The sequence below is a fragment of the Salvia splendens genome, chromosome 1, assembly GCF_004379255.2.
Source record: "Salvia splendens isolate huo1 chromosome 1, SspV2, whole genome shotgun sequence".
In the NCBI taxonomy this organism is placed as follows: domain Eukaryota; kingdom Viridiplantae; phylum Streptophyta; class Magnoliopsida; order Lamiales; family Lamiaceae; genus Salvia; species Salvia splendens.
Window position 1 is genome coordinate 4,959,781 of NC_056032.1, and position 21,483 is coordinate 4,981,263.

At 36.4% G+C, this 21,483-nt stretch overlaps 2 protein-coding genes across 2 annotated transcripts; both read left to right on the forward strand.

Annotated features, from left to right (window-relative positions):
• The first annotated feature begins 2,103 nt into the window (after window positions 1-2,103).
• Window positions 2,104-7,824, forward strand: LOC121809440 (calcium-dependent lipid-binding protein-like). The gene is made up of 11 exons (XM_042210074.1): window positions 2,104-2,537; window positions 2,804-2,905; window positions 3,948-3,998; window positions 4,767-4,887; window positions 5,556-5,677; window positions 5,779-5,877; window positions 5,954-6,034; window positions 6,124-6,209; window positions 6,564-6,789; window positions 6,973-7,137; window positions 7,296-7,824. Exons 1-11 carry the CDS (start codon window positions 2,433-2,435, stop codon window positions 7,650-7,652), a joined length of 1,515 nt encoding a protein of 504 aa, XP_042066008.1. The 5' UTR covers window positions 2,104-2,432; the 3' UTR covers window positions 7,653-7,824.
• Window positions 7,825-16,345: 8,521 nt separating this feature from the next.
• LOC121809449 (receptor-like serine/threonine-protein kinase At2g45590) lies at window positions 16,346-18,786 on the forward strand. The gene has a single exon (XM_042210086.1). It carries the CDS (start codon window positions 16,587-16,589, stop codon window positions 18,573-18,575), a length of 1,989 nt encoding a protein of 662 aa, XP_042066020.1. The 5' UTR covers window positions 16,346-16,586; the 3' UTR covers window positions 18,576-18,786.
• The last annotated feature ends 2,697 nt before the right edge of the window (window positions 18,787-21,483 follow it).

Below are 21,483 nucleotides of genomic sequence, written 5' to 3' on the forward strand. Positions count from 1 at the left end.
TGTAATGAAGACTTTAAGTCTTTTGTAATTTATAATTTTGAAGTTGTAATTTCTAATTTTTATGTTGTAATTTGTAAATTTTAACTTGTAATTTGTAATTTTAAAGTTGTAATTTGTATCAATAAAATTACATTTGTACATCGCTTCATTCTAATGTTATTTACGCAAGTTTTTTTACATTTTAAACTTGAATTACAATTTACAAAATGCAAAAAAAAAAAAAAAAATCGGATAAGCCGCCGAACCGCCGAACCGGCCCGGAACCGGCCCGGAACCAGGTAACAACCGACGGTTAGGCCGGTTCAAGTGAACCGGCGGTTCACGGTTCATAAACCGGAACCGTGCGGTCTTCGACGGGCCGGTTCCGGTTCCAACAAATCTTGAACCGGAATCGCCGGTTCCGAACCGTGAACCGGCGGTTCACGAACCGTGGTGACGTCTAGCCCGCACGATATTTTAAGAGTTGTTGGTTAATGTGATTAATTAGAGAAAATGTGAGTGTAAATATTACTCCTCCGTCCACCAAAAAACGTCTCATTTTTTTCATTTTCATCCATCCACCAATAAAAGTCTCATTTACTTTTTTACCATTTGTAGTAATAGATCTCACATTCTACTAATTTTATCTCACACACATTTTATTATAAAACTAATATAAAAAAATATGACTCACCTTCCACTAACCTTTTTCCCACCCACTTTCTACTATATTTCTGAAAACTCGTGCCGGATCAAACTTGACCTTATATTGGTAGACGGAAGGAGTAAATAAGTGAGAAAAAAGTTGAATATTTAATTGAAAGGAGAAAAAAATGGTTGGGTGTAATAATTGGAGAGAGAAAACTACCAAAAATAAAAATGTACTACTCCCTTCGTCCCGCTTTAGGAGTCCCGGTTGAGTCGGGCACATGTTTTAAGAAAGTGTTTGAGTGTGTAATAAATAAATGTTGTAGTGGATGTTGGGACCGACTTTTAATTGAGTGTGTAATAAATAAATGTTATAGTGGATGTTGTGACCCACTTTTAACATTTTTTTTACTTACTTTGAAGACATTTTTTATTAGTTTATCACAACCGGGACTCTTAAAACGGGACGCCCGAAATTGATCAACCGGGACTCCTAAAGCGGGATGAAGGGAGTACATCTTAATTGAGACAAACTAAAAAAACAAACTGAATATCTTAATTAGGACTGCAAGAATAATATTTTTCTAACATTTTCTTGCTCGAATTGGAGGTGGGAGGTATAATTTATACTCCATAAGATTGTATTTTTTTATCTCATTCGTTTTGCATGTGGAGATTTGTTTTGTGAAGAATACCAAGGTATATATATTCATCTTTACTTGGACAAAGTTACTCGGAAAATTACAATCTTTTTAATTAAATACAAAGTATTAAATTCTCTTTCTCTCTCGATTTAATACTTACATTCACTATTTCTCTTCAATTAACTACATTAATCAACAACTCCTAAAATTTATTGTCATTTAAGAAATGTGTCATCTTAGTCGGGACGGGGTTAGTATATTGTATAATAACTAGTTACTGTGTTAAGAATTATTCTTACATTTAAAAGTGATCATTGTTATAAGTAAAAATACTCGTCCTTAAGAATAAAATGATACTCCAGTTTTTTGGGTCAGAATGACAATTACAGAAATGACTGTTGTTTTCTATAAAAAGTTTAGTATTTTCATTAATAAAATTTATTATTAGTACAAAAAATTGTGTCGAACTGATTTAACTCGAGCGCACTATGGGCGCTGCGCGTAGAGGAGTGCCACTCACTCAAAGATTAAACATAAACAACTTACTCCAATAATAAATAATTACAACTATATACGTGTACTAATAATAACACAATTTATACAACACAAAATATTAAAATATAAAGGTACGAAACAAAGATTTAATGATGCAAATCCGACAATTCTAGTAAACTAAAAAATCGTGACCAATAAATTTTTTTGTTGCACAAATAATCCAAAAGGAGAAAGACGAGGGAGAGAATTGACTTGGAAGAGTCTCAACCACCCTCACTTTATTACACGATATAAACACGCCCTCAGATATTATCGCTTTCTTTTTAAAAAAAAGCTAAATAAAATTTACGTTTCCCCCACACGCACAGCACGCTCTCTGCTTGCTCTGTTCAGCAAGAAATTCCTATCTTGTAGATGTTACCCATTTCGCAATTCACACTTTTTTCGATAACGACTGACTGAAATAATTGAGGATTTATTACTGTTTTTCTAGTAATTTGCATATATTCAGATTAGTAACAGTAAAACAGTAGATATTAGTTGCAATCGTTGAAGTAGTCGGTCGACTACCTGTAACGTAAAATTCCACATCCTTTTCGTTTTTTTGGGGGGGGGGGGGGTGGGGGAGGAATTAGGCAATTTATCGGCGAAAGAAGTGCGACGAAGATGGGGCTGGTATCGGGACTGGTGATGGGGATGGTGTTTGGGATCGCGCTGATGGCGGGCTGGAAATACATGATGGAGCATCGGAGCAGGAAGCGTGTTGCTAAGGTTTATTTTATTCACTGTTTTCTTATATTTCAATTAAATTGTGTGTGAGTTCGTTGAAAACCTCGAGCGGAATTGATGTTGAAATTACGCGGACTTGGATTGTATCAGTTTAGGTTGTTAGTTGGATTTGATTTTGTATGATCTTGCTGGAAATTCGGCTTTCGTGCCTTGGGGTTTCTTTCCATTGCTGTCGGTTAGCTTGATGATGTGTGAATTTCCTTGAGATTTATGAGGAATTTAAAATTTTGTTCTTCTATGGTCAACAGGCAGTAGATATCAAGCTGCTAAGCTCACTGAACAGGGATGATATGAAGAAAATATGTGGGGAGAACTGCCCAGAGTGGATATCGTTTCCTGTGTACGAGCAGGTTAGGTTATTTTCGTTTAGATGGATTCAAGTGCTGGAAGAATGCGTTAGGTTTAGATATCGATTGGTGATATTAATCGATCGACGTCTGTGTAGATGCCCTTTCATTATTGTGTTGTTAGGGTTGCAGGCTTGTAGATAGTCTTTCATTTTCGGTTAGTTTCTATGTTCCTTTGTTATAACTACTGGCTTCAACTCCTGCACCTGAATTGCTGGAGATTGTTCTAGGGGTTCATTGTAGTGTTAACCTAGTTACTTCCTCATGAATATATAGTTTCCTTGTGATTCAGTGATTCTAGAAAAGCATTTTGTTAGTTGTTCTAGAGATTGCCTCCATATTAGCTTGGATTGTGACTTACTTTATTGAGTGCTTTGTGTTGGTGGATGTATTCCTTGGACTGGTAAAACAAGTGAAAGCTATCAGTTAGAAAACACTCTCACCCCTCCCCACCACCATCCCCCAACACACGTGCACACACCACTCAGTAATAGCTAATAGAGAACCGACAGACCTCTGCAATCCATGTCCTATTTCCAAAAGCTAGGTCATCTGTTAAAATAATCTATTGTTTCAGGATGGTAAGAACTTCTCTGTATAGATGTATTCAGCAAAAGTGTTTAGAAAAGAAAATAAGAGTTTTAGAGTGGTTTGACCCCTTATCTTGCTTCACCACTCAATTTTCTTCTGAGGCTAAGAAGCCTCGCCTCAGTTAAACTATTGACCTCAGCTGTAGCAACCCTTTTGGAGGTGTCTGGTCCAATTTAGCATTAGATTATGCACTAAGGGACAAAAATGTTGTGAACAATAGAGGTGCATTGTTCGATTGACCTATATCCTTTTGTACTATGAGAGCTTTAGGACTATGTAATTCTTTTGCAATAATCAAATTTTAGGATTGTCTTGAGGAATTTCGTTTTCTCCTCAATGTAGGTTTACAATTTTCTGTTTGTAATACAAGCTTATGTGAACACGTGATTTGTTTCTTCTCCTTCATGCCTATAAGTCATCGCGTTAACCTTTTGTTGCTACGTTTTTCTTTCAGGTGAAATGGCTAAACAAACAGCTAAACAAGTTGTGGCCATTTGTAGCAGATGTAAGCTTCTTCCTCTCTTTCTGTTTTTGGCTTTTGACTCGTGCAATTCATTTGATTTTACTTATTTTTAACCTGCCTCATCCTGCTTCTAAGTACGACAAGAAGAAGCTTTAAATATATCACTATTTACCTGAAATAGGAAGTACTGACCTTGAATCCTGAGGCTTCTCTTTATGACATGTCCGAGGCACCACATATATGTATATTTGTTCGTATTTTGAACTGGTTTTGATTAAGTAGTATAAAAACCTCATCTCCATGCTATATAGTAGTTCAAGAGATGCTAATAGTTTACATTGTCAAGAAGATTAGTAATTCTTCCTTGCATAAATACATGCTAAGATTCATGCTTTCCACATGATAGTTATATGCACCTTCCTCTGTAGTTTCTTCAAATGAAAATGATGGTCATATAACCCTCATTCAGAAATTCCTTATAAATTACATATCCAGAGAAGGAAAGACTGCAGCACAAAGAGTTCAGTACACTGGTGGTCATGTGTAAATATTGAATTGACAAGGACATTCATGGAATTTTTATTGAATGTTGGAACTGTCTATTTATTGGTTTAAGACTTTAAGTTGTACTTTTTGTGATTCTTTAATCAACAATTTGTTAGGGTTCACATGTTTTTATGTTTTACTATCCATACGGTGATATTTAAGATGATTAATGAAGGTTGACTATGTACGCTTTCTGATTCTATGCTTCCAGTTAGAGTCAAGTTGCTGCTAAATTGCTAAATTATTCAATGTTTGCTATCTCAGGCAGCAGAGGCTGTCATAAAAGAATCTGTGGAACCATTATTGGAAGAATATCGTCCTCCTGGGATCTCTTCTTTGAAATTTAGCAAACTCTCCCTTGGAACTGTGGCTCCCAAGATTGAAGGTTGCAAAACTAGCATCTTATTTATCTGTGCATGTTGTTCACTTAGTTTTTGCATTCTTGTTATGGCTTCATTCAAAGTGTTTGCAGTTATGGTCCTTTTCTGAAACTTATGTTGGCCAAAGTTTCACTAATGCTTTGATAAAATATCCTATCTTCTCATTTGGCTTCATTACATACATTGCTGCTGAGCATTGCTATCAGTATCACTTTATGCAATAGGTTCTGTTAGTGTACTTAGTGTGATGATAAAGGTGTACCAATATGAACTTTATAAGCACTTCTTAGTTGGGGAGTCTTAGAGATTCCTTTTTTTCTTTTTTTTCTGTGAATGCTTCTTATGTTATACTCAAGTTATAACCTATACTAAGCTGAAATTTTTACAACTGCTTATATATATAGACATATCTAACACATCTGCTGAATTTTTGGTCCTCACTTTTAAGATGAAAAGTTATATTCAGACGAACCTAAAAATATGCCATAAGCACTCTACCATATACTGAAATACTAAGATTTTCACTGAATACCTTTTTCCAGATATTGATTATTGGTTGTGCTTGATAATGAATGGTTTGGATTGTTTGCTGTTTATATCAATTCAGGCTTCTTACTATGAATTTGCATGTGTAAGATCCAACCTCATTGTGTGCATAGTTCAAACCTTGCAGGGATTCGAGTTCAGAGTCTTAAAGAAGGTCAAATCACAATGGATATTGACTTACGCTGGGGTGGCGATCCTAGCATTATTTTAGCTGTTGAGGCTGCACTTGTTGCTTCTATTCCTATTCAGGTTGGTGCACTAAATATTTTACCCTGTTTCACTGCTGCCATATCTATATTATAGTATTGTGTACAGAAAAGGAATACCTGCCATTATGTTTCTTTTTGCAGTTGAAGGATCTCAAAGTTTTTACGGTGGTTCGTGCTATCTTCCAACTAACTGATGAAATTCCTTGCATATCTGCAGTAGTTGTAGCGCTTCTTGCGGAGGTATACAAAGCACACATTAAACTTTCAAGAGTAATTATCAATGTGTAAGTGATTTGTGTTTTTCCATGTCATCCAGCCAAAACCACGAATTGACTATACTCTTAAGGCTGTGGGTGGAAGTTTAACAGCTATTCCCGGGCTTTCTGATATGATTGATGTAAGTTTTAATATGATACTTTAACGATCTTAGTCAAGTAATCTAGCTTATATTATTCGGACTGACTAGCTATTTTTTATTTGTACAAGGACACTGTTAATACTATTGTTATGGATATGCTACAATGGCCTCACAGGATAGTTGTCCCTATTGGTGGAATTCCTGTGGATACAAGGTAATTCCAATACCTATCTATTCTCTTTGCCTTTTGGACTTATCCTTTTATTAAGTACTATAGTTCAGCAACTTTCTGAATATGATTCCCTGTACCTGATTTTAAATAGTTTTAATTTGTTAGATATTTTTGCCTGTCAATAAAAGTTGATGTTTAAATAGCCAAGTAGTTCTTCTTTCTACAATAATTAATGTTCTGCCAACGCTAATGTGTGTCAATGTGGTGATTAGTAATTTGGTAATTTAGAGAATAACGTGAGGCAGTTATGTATGCTCGACTTAATTTCTGCAATTACAACCATGTGAATATATAGATGTGGTCTTGAGTGGCTTACATTCTTTTAATACTTTGCAGTGAATTGGAGCTTAAGCCAGTGGGACTGCTCAAAGTTACTATTGTAAAGGCAAATGATCTGAAAAACATGGAACTGATTGGAAAATCTGATCCCTATGTTACAGTACACATTCGTCCTCTCTTTAAAGTTAAGACGAAGGTTGTTAATAACAACTTGAATCCTACTTGGAATCAAACATTCGATTTGATTGCAGAAGATAAGGAGACACAGTCACTCATTCTCGAGGTTTTCAACCTCTCTACTTTATACTTTCCCAGTTTCCCTCCATATCACTTTATGAAGCGTGCTTATGAGTTTCCAAACACCAAGCATCTTTCTCATCCCTTTAACATACATATATATGATTGTTTTAGTTTTTAATTATATTCGCGTAATGTCTAAACTTAAAACAATTTCTTCTAAAAATAGGTGTTTGATCAAGACATTGGGCAAGACAAGCGATTGGGCATTGCAAAGATGCCTCTGATCGAACTGGAAGCTGAAACCTCGAAAGAACTGGAACTGAGGCTGTACCCATCTCTTGATATGCTCAAAATTAAGGACAAGAAGGACAGAGGAACCATAACGGTTCAGGTATTTACCGAGTATATGCTATTATTGTCATATAAGATCCACTTTGTGATCTCAACACTGTCTTTTCGTTCTGTTTTTTTTTCACGGTGGGGGTTTGGGTGTCATTATGGTTTTAAACTTGTATTTCCGACTCATTCGTTTGGGTTTCTTGATTTCAGGTGTTCTATCATGAATTTACCAAGGAAGAGCAGATCGCCGCCCTGGAAGAAGAGAAGAGGATCTTAGAAGAGAGGAAGAAACTGAAAGAAGCTGGAGTGATAGGGAGCACTATGGATGCCCTCGACGGTGCAGCCTCACTAGTTGGTTCTGGTATTACTGGTGGAGCAGGGCTTGTGGGAAGCGGCATAGGGGCTGGTGCGAGCTTTGTCGGGAGTGGTTTTGGAGCTGTTGGCAGCGGTCTGTCGAAAGCTGGAAAGTTCATGGGCAGGACCATCACCGGATCTTCGACAACTAGGAGGAATGGAGCTTCAACGCCAACGAACCCTCAAGAAAATGGAGGTGCAAAGCCAGTTTGACAATCCCTCAAACAAACTGTGTTATTTTGTGTTTAAATACCTTTGGGTTTGATGAGTTTGAATGTATGTTCACGTAGATTTTGATTGTGTTTGTGATGTAAAGTTTCACTGAATTGGTTAGACATTAGCACTGCCATCTTTCTAAGTTTTAAAATTCTTTCACTGTTTCTTCTCTTGGCTTTGAAACGTGCCCTCTCTCTCTCTCTCTCTCTCTCTCTCTCTCTCTCTCTCTCTCTCACACACACACACACACACACACACACACACACACACACACAGGTTTTCGTTATGAACACTGTAGTTTCACTTTGGAGTTTGGACATTCTCTTGAAAACATAAAAGGGGAGTGCATGTTCAAACATAACTTTATTTATATAATCGATATATATATGGTTTTATTTTGGTAAATGAATCACTAGAAGAGTCTCGTGATCTGAATGATGACATTTTTGAAAGGCGGATTTTGAGCCCGTGAAGGAACAACGTGGCAATGTGTTTTCCATATGAATACACACACAAGTAAATACTCCATAGTCCATTTTATAGACTTGTAGTAATACTAGTATAATTTTTATTTCTTCATAATATTCCTCCAAAATATTAAAATTCTTCGGAGTTCACGAACTGTGATTAAGATTTAAGATGCAAATGATCAAGATTTAGATTCATAAACATAAATCAAATTTAACTATGCCAAAGACATATTTAAGTTTATGTGTGAAGGTGTTTAAATCCGAATCTTGACTTGTCTCACGGTTTTGAACGATGAGATGCTCTGGTGCAAGATTCTCCAAAATGTAAAACTGTAATCAACCTATTTTGATTTTTTGCTGTACCAAGCTAGGCACATGGACTTGAATAATTTGTCTTCACTTGTCTATATGATATTGAGATTATTATGTATACAACCAAATTTTACTCATAAATTTTTATTATCTTATGATCATTACATACTTATAATCTTTGAAAATTTTCCTCTATTACGAAAAGTTTTGGTACACCCATTTGACAGAGTCGATCAAATATGTGAAAGTTTTTTATTTATTATCTTAAAACTTTTAAATAGAATATAGAAATTTCCACGAATTATGAATCTCAAGTCATCTTCCACTGCATATCTTTTATAAAATATATTCCATTTAGTATGAGTACATACAATAACAGTAAGAAATATCCTTTTTATCCAAAATATTGAAAAAGAAAAAGAAAAAGAAAAATACACGACCGGTTTTATCTGATTTAACTTCACAACATTCCCAAAAGCCGATTTATATGGTAGGAAAAGAAAGAGCCAATAGATTCTCTCTTTTTTTTGTTCATGAACCTTACAAAATTTTACTGTGTGATTCTTGTATGGACTATACATGAATTATATACACACCTAGATATTCTTACAATAAATATGAATTAGACAATAAATCACCATATGTTTGTTGTGAATCTTGTGATTCATAATTAGGGTTGGAACGGTACGGTATACCGCGCCGAAATGGTCATACCGCATACCGTACCGTACCGTGTGGTATGACAAAAAACCATACCTTTACCGTACCGCTTTTATCGGTATACCGCAATTGCGGTATACCGAAAAGTCGGTATACCAAAATTTAGATATCGTTACCGTACCGCTCGTACCGTGATTTCGGTATACCGCAATATGCGGTATACCGTGATTTCCGATATATACCGTATTTGCGGTATTCTGTGTTATTTGCGGTATATACCGCAAATTTACGGTATATACCGCAATTGCGGTATGATGCGGTATAAAGCGGTATACTACGGTATATACAAAATGCATACATTTACCGTACTTAAAACTGTCGGTACGCTATGATACCGTACCGAAAAGTACGGTATACCGAAAATTCGGTATTTTCGGTATTTTTTTGGTACGGTAAGTGCGGTATTTCGGTATATTTTCCCAGCCCTATTCATAATCACATCATGTTTTATTAGGGATGTCAATGTAGCCCGTAACCCGTGGGTTGGCCCGAATAGTCTACCAAATTTATAGGGTTAGGGTTGGAAATTTATAGCCCGATAAAATCAAAACCCGATTAACCCGCAACCCGTTAGAGCCAGACCCGAAAACCCGATGGACTGGCCCGAAAACCCGATAAAGTTTCTATTATTCTATTTATTTACTCCTAATTCGACACTTCATTGATTAATTTTAACTAAAAATAACTTTTAATTTTATATTAAATATACAAATTATATATTGAATTTTTATTAATATAATAATTGATAAATAAATTTAAAACTTTAAATTCACTAAAAAAAATATTTAAATTTCTAAAACATGCATTAAATTCCACGAAATATCTCAAATATTAGTATTTGATCATGTTTATGATTGAGTTTAAGCATATATCTCAAGTATATCATAATTAAATGTTTTACATTGTATGAATATTAGTAGTTTTAATCATTATTTATTGGATTTATCGCATGTTAATATTATCGGTAGCAACCCGATCAACTCGCTGGGCTAGCCCGAAACTCGAGCTTTTAGGGCTAGGGTTAAACTTTTATATCCCGAAAGGAATCACAACCCGATTAGCCCCCACCCGATTGACCCGCAACCCGAGTAGGGTTGGCCCGAACCCAACGGGTCGGCCCGATTGACATCCCTATATTTTATCATTTTCAAAACCATAAATCTTAGTTCTTGCCCTTTTGTGTTGGAATCAGCGGCCGAAAATCCAGATCTAAAATAAGAATAATTGATCGATTAACTAATCATGATTTCCCTAAAAAAAACTAATCATGATTATAATTTCCACTAAGACATTGATTAGGATAGAGACAACGAACAAGACACACAGGGAACTCAACAAACAATAAAGTTTGAACTTTGAAAACTTGCCTCGTAATTAGAGTCTCAAAAGATGCTATTTAGGGTTTGATTAATAGTACTACTGTATAGTAATTCAAATCATCAAACCAGATTTGGTTCATTAATTATGGGAGTAACTAAATAAGCGTTGTTTAGTACTATAAGCTTGACAATGCTTTAGACTATAGATAATAATAGCATCATTTAAACTATAGATATGATAGCATCATTTAAACCATATTATTATTATTATTATACGAAGATTTAATATTGAAATTTGTTCAAATCTCATGCTCCACTACCCTAACTCAGTGAAAAGGTTGAGCACTAGTTTTTAGTAGTAATTTTTGTTTTATATAAATTCTAAAATATTGTAAAATTTCGTAGTTCATGGTAACAAACCAACCCACACGCATAATTCGTTGTAAAAAATATGGATTAAATAATACGCATTTGCATAATTAGGATGCAATTTTGCTACTTCTCCCGATACTAGAAAGGAAAAATAAAATATTTTATACTCATTTATAAAGATAGGTTGGTTGGGCTCACGTGACATTCATCTTTATTTCGATTTTATTTTGCATTTTACAAGGCCAAATTTTCTCTCTTTAACCTGAATCTATTTAAAACTACACATAGAAAGTCAAGAGGTATAAGTCAAGGGTATCATTTCAATTTAACCACAGAAGAATAGTGTCTAAATTTTATTTTTGAGATATAATAATGTCGAGCACCTCCCACAAAATAATTAATTTTGCCCTCCAATCATCAATATGCTGGTCATTGTATAATTTAATTAGCGAATAATTAATCTATCAATTTTTAAATTTCGAAATTTGATATTTGATGAATTGATATTTTTATTAAATATTGAAAATTATGTTATGGTGAGAAGGAAGATTATTAAATCACATCATTCCAAAATGAGTAGCATATCACATCTGATAGTGAAACATATTTTGGACAATAAAATGCGCTACTTTGGCGTTTGTGAAAAAATTGTTTTGTATACATCAATTGTTGCTAACGAGGTTTATTTTCAATTTACATTTTGCCCAAGACATATCTTGAACTTTGCATATGAAAAAGTTGAAATTTACTTTTACTTCTCTAGATGGGCTACATAATTGTATGTTTTGAGGTCTATATGGCCTGAGACTATTCTTTTATAAGTATATGAGATTACCGGATAATGCTACGACGTCTGTTGTCTATTTGTGATATTTGCTCATTACACTTTCGACTTCGATGTTTTTTTTTGTTATTATTTTTATTTTTATTTTCTTATGGATAGCTAACTTTTACTTCATCCGTCTCATAATAAGAGTCACACTTCATTTTTACCATAAATGGTAATTAGGTCTCACGTTCCACTAACTCACTTCACTAACTTGACAGTCTATTTATCATAATACCAATTAACTTCAAATTAAGTTCAAATTCACTTTTATTTTACTTGACAATCTATTTATCATATGTTATTTATCATATGTTTTGAGGTTTATATCGTTTGAGACATGACTCTTTTATGATGGATGAGGTCTACATATAATGCTGAGATATGTGTTGTCCATTTGCAATATTTTTCTCGTGTTCGTCTACTACACTTTCGATTTCGTTGTTTTTATGTTATTATTTCTTTTTCTATTTTTGTATGTACAGCATCATATTATTTTGTTGCTTACCAATTAAGTTCAAATTTACTTTTATTTTACTTGACGGTCTGTTTATCATATGTTTTGTGGTTTATATTGTTTGAGACGATTTTTTTTATGATGGATGAGGTCGACAAATAATGCTGAGATGTGTGTAGTCGATTTGCAATGTTTTTCTCGTGTTCGTCCACTACACTTTTGATATCGTTGTTTTTATGTTATTATTTCTTTTTCTATTTTTCCTATGTACAACAATGGAGTATTATTTTGATGCTTACCTATTAAGTTCAAATTTACTGTTACTTTATTTGACAATCTATTTATTGTATTTTTGGTGGTTTATATCGTTTAACACGATTCTTTTATGATGGATGAGATTGACAGATAATGTTAAGATGTGTGTTGTTCATTTGCAATATTTCTCGTGTTCACCCACTATGCTTTCGATTTCGTTGTTTTGTTGTTATTATTTCTATTATTATGTTTGTTGTACAACCAACATGGAGTATTATTTAGTTGCTTACCAATTTTGACTTCGAGGAATTGTTATATAAAAACATATTTTCATATTGAATAGAATCAATGGCTACTAAAAATGAAAAAAAAGCTACCTTCGTTAAAATAAAAAAAAATAGAAAACTTTATAAATGAATGAGTTTTGATGTATAATTGGTAATATAAAATAGAGGAAGGGAAAAAGTGATAGAAGTATTGTTAATGGATTGTGGGGCCACGTTTAGAATGATGTATAGTATTTGTTTAAAATTTTTCTTATATAGAATTGGTCTAATTTTAGTGAACACTTTAAATATGATAGTACTAAAATTAGTTTATTTTATGCAGACGGTGATAGCATTAGTACTAATACTTTATTTATGAGAGTTGATGCCAGTTTCACGAGTTATGAAAATACTTTTATACTTTAGTGGAATTAAAAGTTTTAAACTGTACCCTTCTTTATCAAGGTGAGCTTATCTGACAAGTTACAAGATTGTTTAATCCTTGTTGAAAGGTTAATTTATTATAAAATTGAATGAGAAACTTACAGCAGATACAGTCAACACCTTTATTCAGATGGATTATCATTTTCTAATATTTTTCTAAATTTTATCTTCTTTCATAAAGTTACCTAATTTTAAGTTTTATGCCACTAGTCAATTGTGCCCTTTTCATTTGCAATATCGTCCATTCCTATTTGTGTGTTTAAGCAATATTAACAGAGAAATATTAGCAATTAGCAACACATTAATGAGCGTGAGAAACGTCACGCGAAAATTATTATTTTCATTTTATCCATTTAATTTAATTTCAGTACCTTAAAATTTATAATTGATGTTTTTAAATTTTATAAGTCACTTAAAATTTTTATGATCAATCCATTTTTTCGAGTATAATTTTGAATAAATAAATAAATAAAATAACAAATTGAGCTTGATTTGGGTATAATTTGTCAAATTAATAACAGTAATAGTACTTTTCAAGTATTAGAATCAAATCAGATTTATTATCTCCAAATTGGAGTAATAAATTGTATTCCCTTCGTCTCACTTAAGATGACACACTTCATTTTTAGTTTATCCCAACCAAAATGACACAAATCTATTTTGGATAACTTTCTCTCTCCAATTAATATACTCAACCATTTTTTTTCTCTCTTCAATTAAATACTCTGTCTCTATTTAATAGTTACACTCACATTTTCTCTATCCAATTAAACATGTTAACCAACAACTCATAAAATTTCGTGACGGCTAAGAAACGTGTCATCTTAATCGGGACGGAGATAGTAGGAGTAACATTCTAGCCTGATTGACCATTCAGATTAGCCGAAAATTCGAAAACTTTATAATTAAAATTTTGAATTATTTGTAACTAAATAGTGTCATGTAGTAAACAGTAAAAACTGAATGCCACATTGATAAGGATTCTAGAGTCTTTTAACTACTAGTAATCCCTCCGTTCGTTCATAGTTAAATCATTTTTTTCATTTTCGAAAGTTCCCTCATAGTTGAGTCATTTTTATATATAGAGTAACACTTTTCTCACTTTTACTTTACTTTCTCTTACTTTATTCTCTCTACTTTTCCTCTTTAGCATTTTTTTATCTATTTATTTAACACACTCAACATTAATTTCTTAAACTTGCGTACCGAAAAGTTCCACCTCAACTATGAGGGAACGGAGGAAGTATTAGAGCATCTGCAATAGAGGCGAGCGCACCGGCTCGCCGATTTTTGGCTCTCGCCGAACTATTGCAGCCGGCGAGCGCCAAATCGGCGAGAATTTCGGCGAGCGCACGCCGATTCGCTCGTCGATCGGCTCGCCCTTATTGCAGCCTCCCGATCGGCGAGCGACCGGCGAGCGCAATTTTGTTTTTTTTTGTTTTTTTAATTAATGTACTTTTTAAAATTTTAATATTATTATTGAATTTTTCCGTATATGTGTCGTAAATTTAATTCCGTAACGTATTTTGTGTGATTGTTTAATTATTTATTTTTAGTGCTGATTATGTGGATGAGCTATGATTGGGCTATTGCTTGTCCAGTTGTTTATCCTGCTGATGTGGCAAAAGGAATTTAGTGCTGTTGATGTGACAGATGAATTTATAGCTGGGCTATGGCTGAGCTATTACTTGTCCACAAACTATTGTGGATGCTCTTACTATTAGTAAACAGTAAAATACTTATGAGAGAGGCAACAATTTCAAGAATCGTTAAATTATTTGTTAAATTAAATAAATGCAAACTGTATGAGAATAAGAATTGATTGGTGTTTACAGTTTGAGGATAGTCAATGTGACATAGACCTATCTTGCAGTTTACATATTCATGTACAAAAACTAGGGATGTCAATCGGGCCGGCCCATCGGGTTTCGGGCCAACCCGCTCGGGTTGCGGGTCAATCGGGTGCGGGCTAATCGGGTTGTGATTTCTTTCGGGTTATAAAAGTTCAACCCTAACCCTAAAAGCTCGGGTTTCGGGCTAGCCCAACGGGTTAATCGGGTTGCTACCGATAAAATTAACATGCGATCAATCCAATAAATAATGATGAAAAATAGTTATATTTATTAAATGTAAAATATTTAATTATGAGATATTTGAGATAAACATGATGAAATACTAATATTTGAGATATTTTGTGAAATTTTAATGCATGTTTTAGTAATTTAAATATTCTTTTAGTGAATTTGAAGTTTTAAATTTATTTATCAATTTTTATATTAATGAAAAATTCAATATATAATATTTATATTTAATATAAAATTGAAAGTTATTTTTTTAGTTATATATATATTATAAATTAATCAATGAAGTGTCGAATTATAAGTAAAAATATTGAATGATAGAAATTTTATCGGGTTTTCGGGCCAGCCCATCGGGTTTTCGGGTCTAGCCCTAACGGGTTGCGGGTTAATCGGGTACGGGCTAATCGGGTTTTGATTTTATCGGGCTAGAAATTTCCGGCCCTAACCCTATAAATTTGGCGGGCTAATCGGGCCAGCCCACGGGTTGCGGGCTACACTGACATCCCTAACAAAAACCATAGACCCCACATAACTCCTCTACAACTTGGTACAATAATTTCTATTCCACCTATTTAATGTTTCTTGTTCTTTTTTTCTTCGATATTTTGCAATCAAGAATAATAATTGCCTCATTTATTCTTTTCACACACTATATATACATAAATCAAAATGCCAGAATATTTCAATAGCTAGCGTTTGGCTTTAAAAATGTGCATTATCCATGATGACTTATTATCTCATACATTTATAAACAATATAAATTAAAGAATGAGTTGTATTAGTTGATTCTATATTTCTAAAATCACAAATTTTAGTTAATTTTCTACAAATGTTAAACTTGGTTGCTAGTACTCTATGTTACCAGAATTTTAAATCGTAAGAAATGCTATGTACTACATAAATTCATGATTTTTGTCATTAAATTTAAATTCATAGAACATATTACTAGTATCAAACTAGCCAATTTACGTACTTATAATAATACTAATAAAAATATGAAATAAAAGAATATGAGATGCTATGAAAAGTGGGGCATAAGTTGACCTTGATATGGCATATATGCGATTATTTTAGTGGGTTGATTAGTAAATTTCTGCAGATAATGAAAATGTATAATTGTAAAATAGTTTCATATTTTGTGAGCATCTAAGTTGAATTAGTAGTTAAATATTCCAATAAAATAAAAACTCAGATTTGTCACAGTTGTTCCGTCACAAGACTGTAGCTTTAGCACTGTGACAAAACACAGCTCAGAAAGAAACGAAGAAGACGACGACGACCAAGCTCCATAACGATCGTCACCTTTTCTCTGTAAAAAACACACTGCCATCTTCCATCTCTCACTAGTCTCTGTCTACAACCTCTATATACTCTTTTGCTTCTATCCGATTGTATCCAGATTCACGACAATGCCGCCGCCGCCGCTCCTCACGCCGCTGCTCGCCGCCGCCTCCGTGGTGGCGCTTATCTTCGCATCCGTCGTCCTCTACCGGAAGATCACCCGCAAGAGGACCGTTCCGGCAGATCTGATGAAGCCTCCGTTTCCGCCGCATCGCTTCTCCTACTCGCTCCTCCGCACCTCCACCAACTCGTTCGCCGCCGCCAACCGCCTCGGACAGGGCGGCTTCGGCTCCGTCTTCAAAGGAGTCCTCCCCTCCGGCCAGGAAATCGCGGTCAAGCTCATGAGCGAGGCCTCCATCCAGGGCGACCGCGAGTTCCAGAACGAGCTCTCCCTCGCCTCACGCATCGACGCCGCCTGCTGCCCTAACGTCGTCTGCGCGCTCGGATTCTCCACCTCCGACGCCGCCGTCGCCGCACCCTGCGGTTTTCTTCAATTCGTCCGCCGGAGAAAGAGGAGAGAGAAGAAGCTAGTCCTCGTGTACGAGTACATGCGGAACGGAAGCTTGCAGGATGCGCTGCTGGACCGGAAATGCGCGGAGCTCGTGAATTGGGGGAAACGGTTTTCGATTATACTTTCAATCGCAAAAGGTCTCGATTATCTGCATTTCTCCTGCGATCTGCCTATCATTCACGGCGATATCAAGCCTTCCAACATACTGCTCGACTCCAATTTCGACGCGAAGATCGCCGATTTCGGATTGGCGCAGGTGCTGAGCAAATCGGAGGAGATGGTGGAGATGTTCGTCGAGGAGGATGAGGACGAGGAGAAGAAGATTCATAAGAAAGGCGATGATTACTGCTCGATAATCGAGGAAAACGAGAGTTTCGTGACGGAGGATGCTGTGGTTGTGAATGTGGAGCAATCGCCGGATTCCTATTGTGTGAGGATAATTGATGCGGAGGAAGCGGCGGCGGCGGCGTCCCCATCTGAGCTTGTGGAGAAGGAGGGCAGTGTTTCGGAAGGGATTTTAGATCGGATTAGTGTTGAGAGTGGGAACAGAAAAGGAGCAATTGGAGCAGGCAAGAGCGACGCCGCCGGAGATTGGTGGTGGAAGCAGGAAAATGTGGGCGGTTTATCGGATTCCGGCAGGGTAAAGGACTACGTAATGGAGTGGATTGGGAGCGAGATCAGTAAGGAGAGGCCTAAGAAGGAGTGGATCAGGTCGAAAAGCTCCATCAACGAAGAATCGAAAGCAGAGACAAAGAAGCAGGGGAAGAAGCTCGAATGGTGGGCTTCATTAGATAGGGATGCAATGAGGAAGGAGAGAAAGAATAGGAAGCCACGGGAATGGTGGAAGGAGGAGTTTTGCGACGAGCTGTCCAAGAAGAAAAAGAAGAAGAAAAGGGGGCTAAAATCGGATAACAACGAGGGCGAAATGTGGTGGCAGAGGGATGACGATGGAGTGTCGGAGAAGAAGAGGAGGAGGAACAGTCGTGGCAGCCGTACCAGCATTGACCGGTGGCTCGACGGTTTCAGCGGCGAGTTTCGTGCAGGGAGGAGGAACAGTCAAGATTGGACTAATGGTGACATCCCAAAGAGTGGTGGGATTAGTAGCACACCTAGTATGAGGGGTACTGTGTGCTACATTGCTCCCGAGTACGGGGGCGGAGCGCAGGTCTCGGATAAGTGCGACGTCTATAGCTTCGGGGTGCTGGTGTTGGTGTTGGTGTCGGGGAGGAGGCCCTTGCAGGTCACGGCCTCGCCCATGTCAGAGTTTGAGAGGGCTAATCTGATATCATGGGCGAGGCAATTAGCCTTGAACGGGAAGCTCTTGGATCTCGTGGATTCAAGTATACAGTCGTTGGACAGAGAAGAGGCGACGTTGTGCATCACCATCGCCCTTCTCTGCTTGCAACGGGCGCCTAATAAGCGTCCGTCTATGAAGGAGATCGTGGAGATGCTCTGTGGCAAGTCTGAGCCACCCCACTTGCCGTTCGAGTTCTCTCCATCGCCACCTTCAAGTTTCCCTTTCAGGTCGAGGAAAAAGGCCCGGTGAAATTGAGGTCGTTTAAGGTTTATGCATTAGATCTCATTTCTCAGCAGAGTAAAGTTACAAGCTTTTTGATATTTACACTTTTACTTGTTCCTGTGCAGTTTCTTCTTACTTGATTAATAGGAAAAATGTGATAAAAGATGGGATATTTGCACCAAGAATAAACTATCTTGTGCCTGTACTTTTACCTGAAAATTGAACTATCTTTTCACCACTTTAGATGACTTATTTCATCGATAAAAGATGGGATATTTGCACCAAGAATTTAGTGCCACTTCTTTTGATGGGAATGAAAAGAGGCATTGTTTTCTAGCAAAGAGTCATTGATTTCAGCGTAGAGGGAGAAGCAAAACTAGGTCCCAATGTGCAATATCATCTGAATAAAGTGATTGGCATTTATATTCAACTTTCTTTTTGAGTGCTTTTCTTCATGGCCCCTTTGACATATATCATGTGATGCCACAAAGTAAAGATCCAAATTGATGTCTCTTCATAAAGAAAAGAAAAAAAAGTGAAGATATGATTGGTAGCTCACTCACTCACACATGACATGCTTTGCTTTTGAGATTGATTGTCATTTTGACCTTCCATAATCTAGCATTATGTTTTTCCTGCTCATTGATTGATGTTAGATCATCTACTAACTGCATGGGACCTCTAATTTGTGTGTTCTGTGTTCGTTAATTAAACAATGTCATGTAGGGATTATGTTTACTTTTTGTGGAATGAGGGTGATGTTTATTCCATCAACGATCATTTTCTCAATTTATGTGTGACATCCTTGTAGTAGGCTAATCTTCTATATATCGTTTCGATTTTGCCGGATGTCTGGAACTACTTTTGACTGCGTCTAGTGGTGTGACCTTTAAAAATGGCAATTTCAGTCTTATAATACCCATGTCGACTTCATGTCGTTACCTTCCTTTATAAAATGGCATTTTCAATTAGTATGATAACACAGACCCACATTGACTTAATGTCGTTCACCATTTTAACCCAAAATAAATATTTGTATTTTCAATTAGTTAGTATCATATATTCATATGGCATTTCACTAACCTATATTTGAATTTATAAAGGTTGGCTTAGCCTTGGATAAACTTTGGAAAATTATTTTTGGCCCAAAAACTAAGATTAGGCCCAACTGTGCTAAATGTATTTCTGTAACGAAAAATATAAATAATAGGTTGAGCCCAGGGCCGCAATTAAACGCCACCAACAACATACAACAGTAAAATAATGTTGGAAATATTGAGTTTTGGTATTAATTGGTAGCATTTCTTTTAAATTGTGTCCGTTTTTTATTTTCTTGAATTGTAAAGAAAAAGTCTACACCTTGTAGTGAGTCTAGTAACCTCAAGAAATAAAAGTCTCCATCTATCAATGGAGAATGGGATCTTTTTTTACAGTGTTCAATTTTATTTCTTGGAACCGACATTGCTACATATTACCCTTAACATTCATATTAGCGTTTCTACAAAGAATTAAATAAAATTTGTTATACTGTGACTTCTTATCGTCCAATTATTTTTCTAACTTTTTCCTAGAAATAGACTAACTACCCATATTATACACACCCAATAAATATAGTTGTTGGGAATTTATATGATTGTACGAAATCATAAAAAAATAAGATGAGAAATGAACCAATGATCGGTGCACTACATTCAATGCCCCCTTTCATTTCACATGAAAACTCTATAAACTCATGTCACACATTGCATAATTTCATCAACAAAACCAAAAATGACAAATACACAACATTCCACAAATTCCACCGGTTGAAGAAGCTTACAAATTCTTCAACATCGAGCTCAATCCGGACGGCTCCCTCACACGGCGCACCGAACTCCCGACCCTACCTGCATCGCCCGAACAACCCGAACTCACCCCTCTCCAAAGACATTCCCCTCAACGCCGCCGCCAACTCTTTCATCCGCCTCTTCCGCCCCCAAAACCACCCTCCCAACGCCAAGCTCCCGTGATACGAGACATTAATACCATATCTTCCATATCTTTTATTTAGTTATCTTTTGATTCATAGTATCTTTTCATATATTGTTTCTTGTTCCATAAGCTAGTATTCTAGTATTATAAATATGGATATGTTGTTATCATTTTATTCATTCAATCAATATATTATTTTGGCCCAATTAATTGTGCAACAAGAAACTCTCTCTATTGCTGCCGACGAGAACCTCTCTCGCGCCCAGCACCCCCTCTGCCGGAAGTCTTCGCTGACCCAAACCTCTTGGGCGCTCGACGACTACGGTCTCTGTTTCTTGTGTGTGTGGAATTCTGACGTTAAGGAAGGCTATCCTTAACAACTGGTGCTTTCATTGATAGCTCACCCTCCACAACACCGATCGAACCATAGCTACGTCGCTGACCGACGAGAAACCACCGCGCACAGCAACTAGCCACATCGATCGAGCCACATCTATGTTGCTGCCCGACGGGAATCCACCCGCGCACAGCAACTAACCGCTGCCTAGCTTCACCGCCGCCGGTAAGGGAACCACCCTCACCCCTTATCATCCACCTCTGTCCGACACCACAAATCTCATCAACCCTCAATTTTCTTTCATCCATAAACTCACCAATAAAAAAAAAACCACCGAACAGCAAGAAATTCCCAAACCCCTCCACTCCAACTTCATTCTTTCCGTAATTAATTATGTCTATTCACCACCAATATCAGCCCCCGCACCAGTTGCACCCTATTATTGTAAAATTTGATCGCCTATTGGACGTGATGGAATCCCGTATGGACGCGGTAGATCGGCGCGTGGAAAACCTTCGTCGGAAACAATACCCCAGCCCACACCAATCTGGGCGGTCGCACAACCTCTGTCCACCCATTCAGCCCGAGCCAAAACCACCCTACATCTCACGCCGTTGGGATCCACCT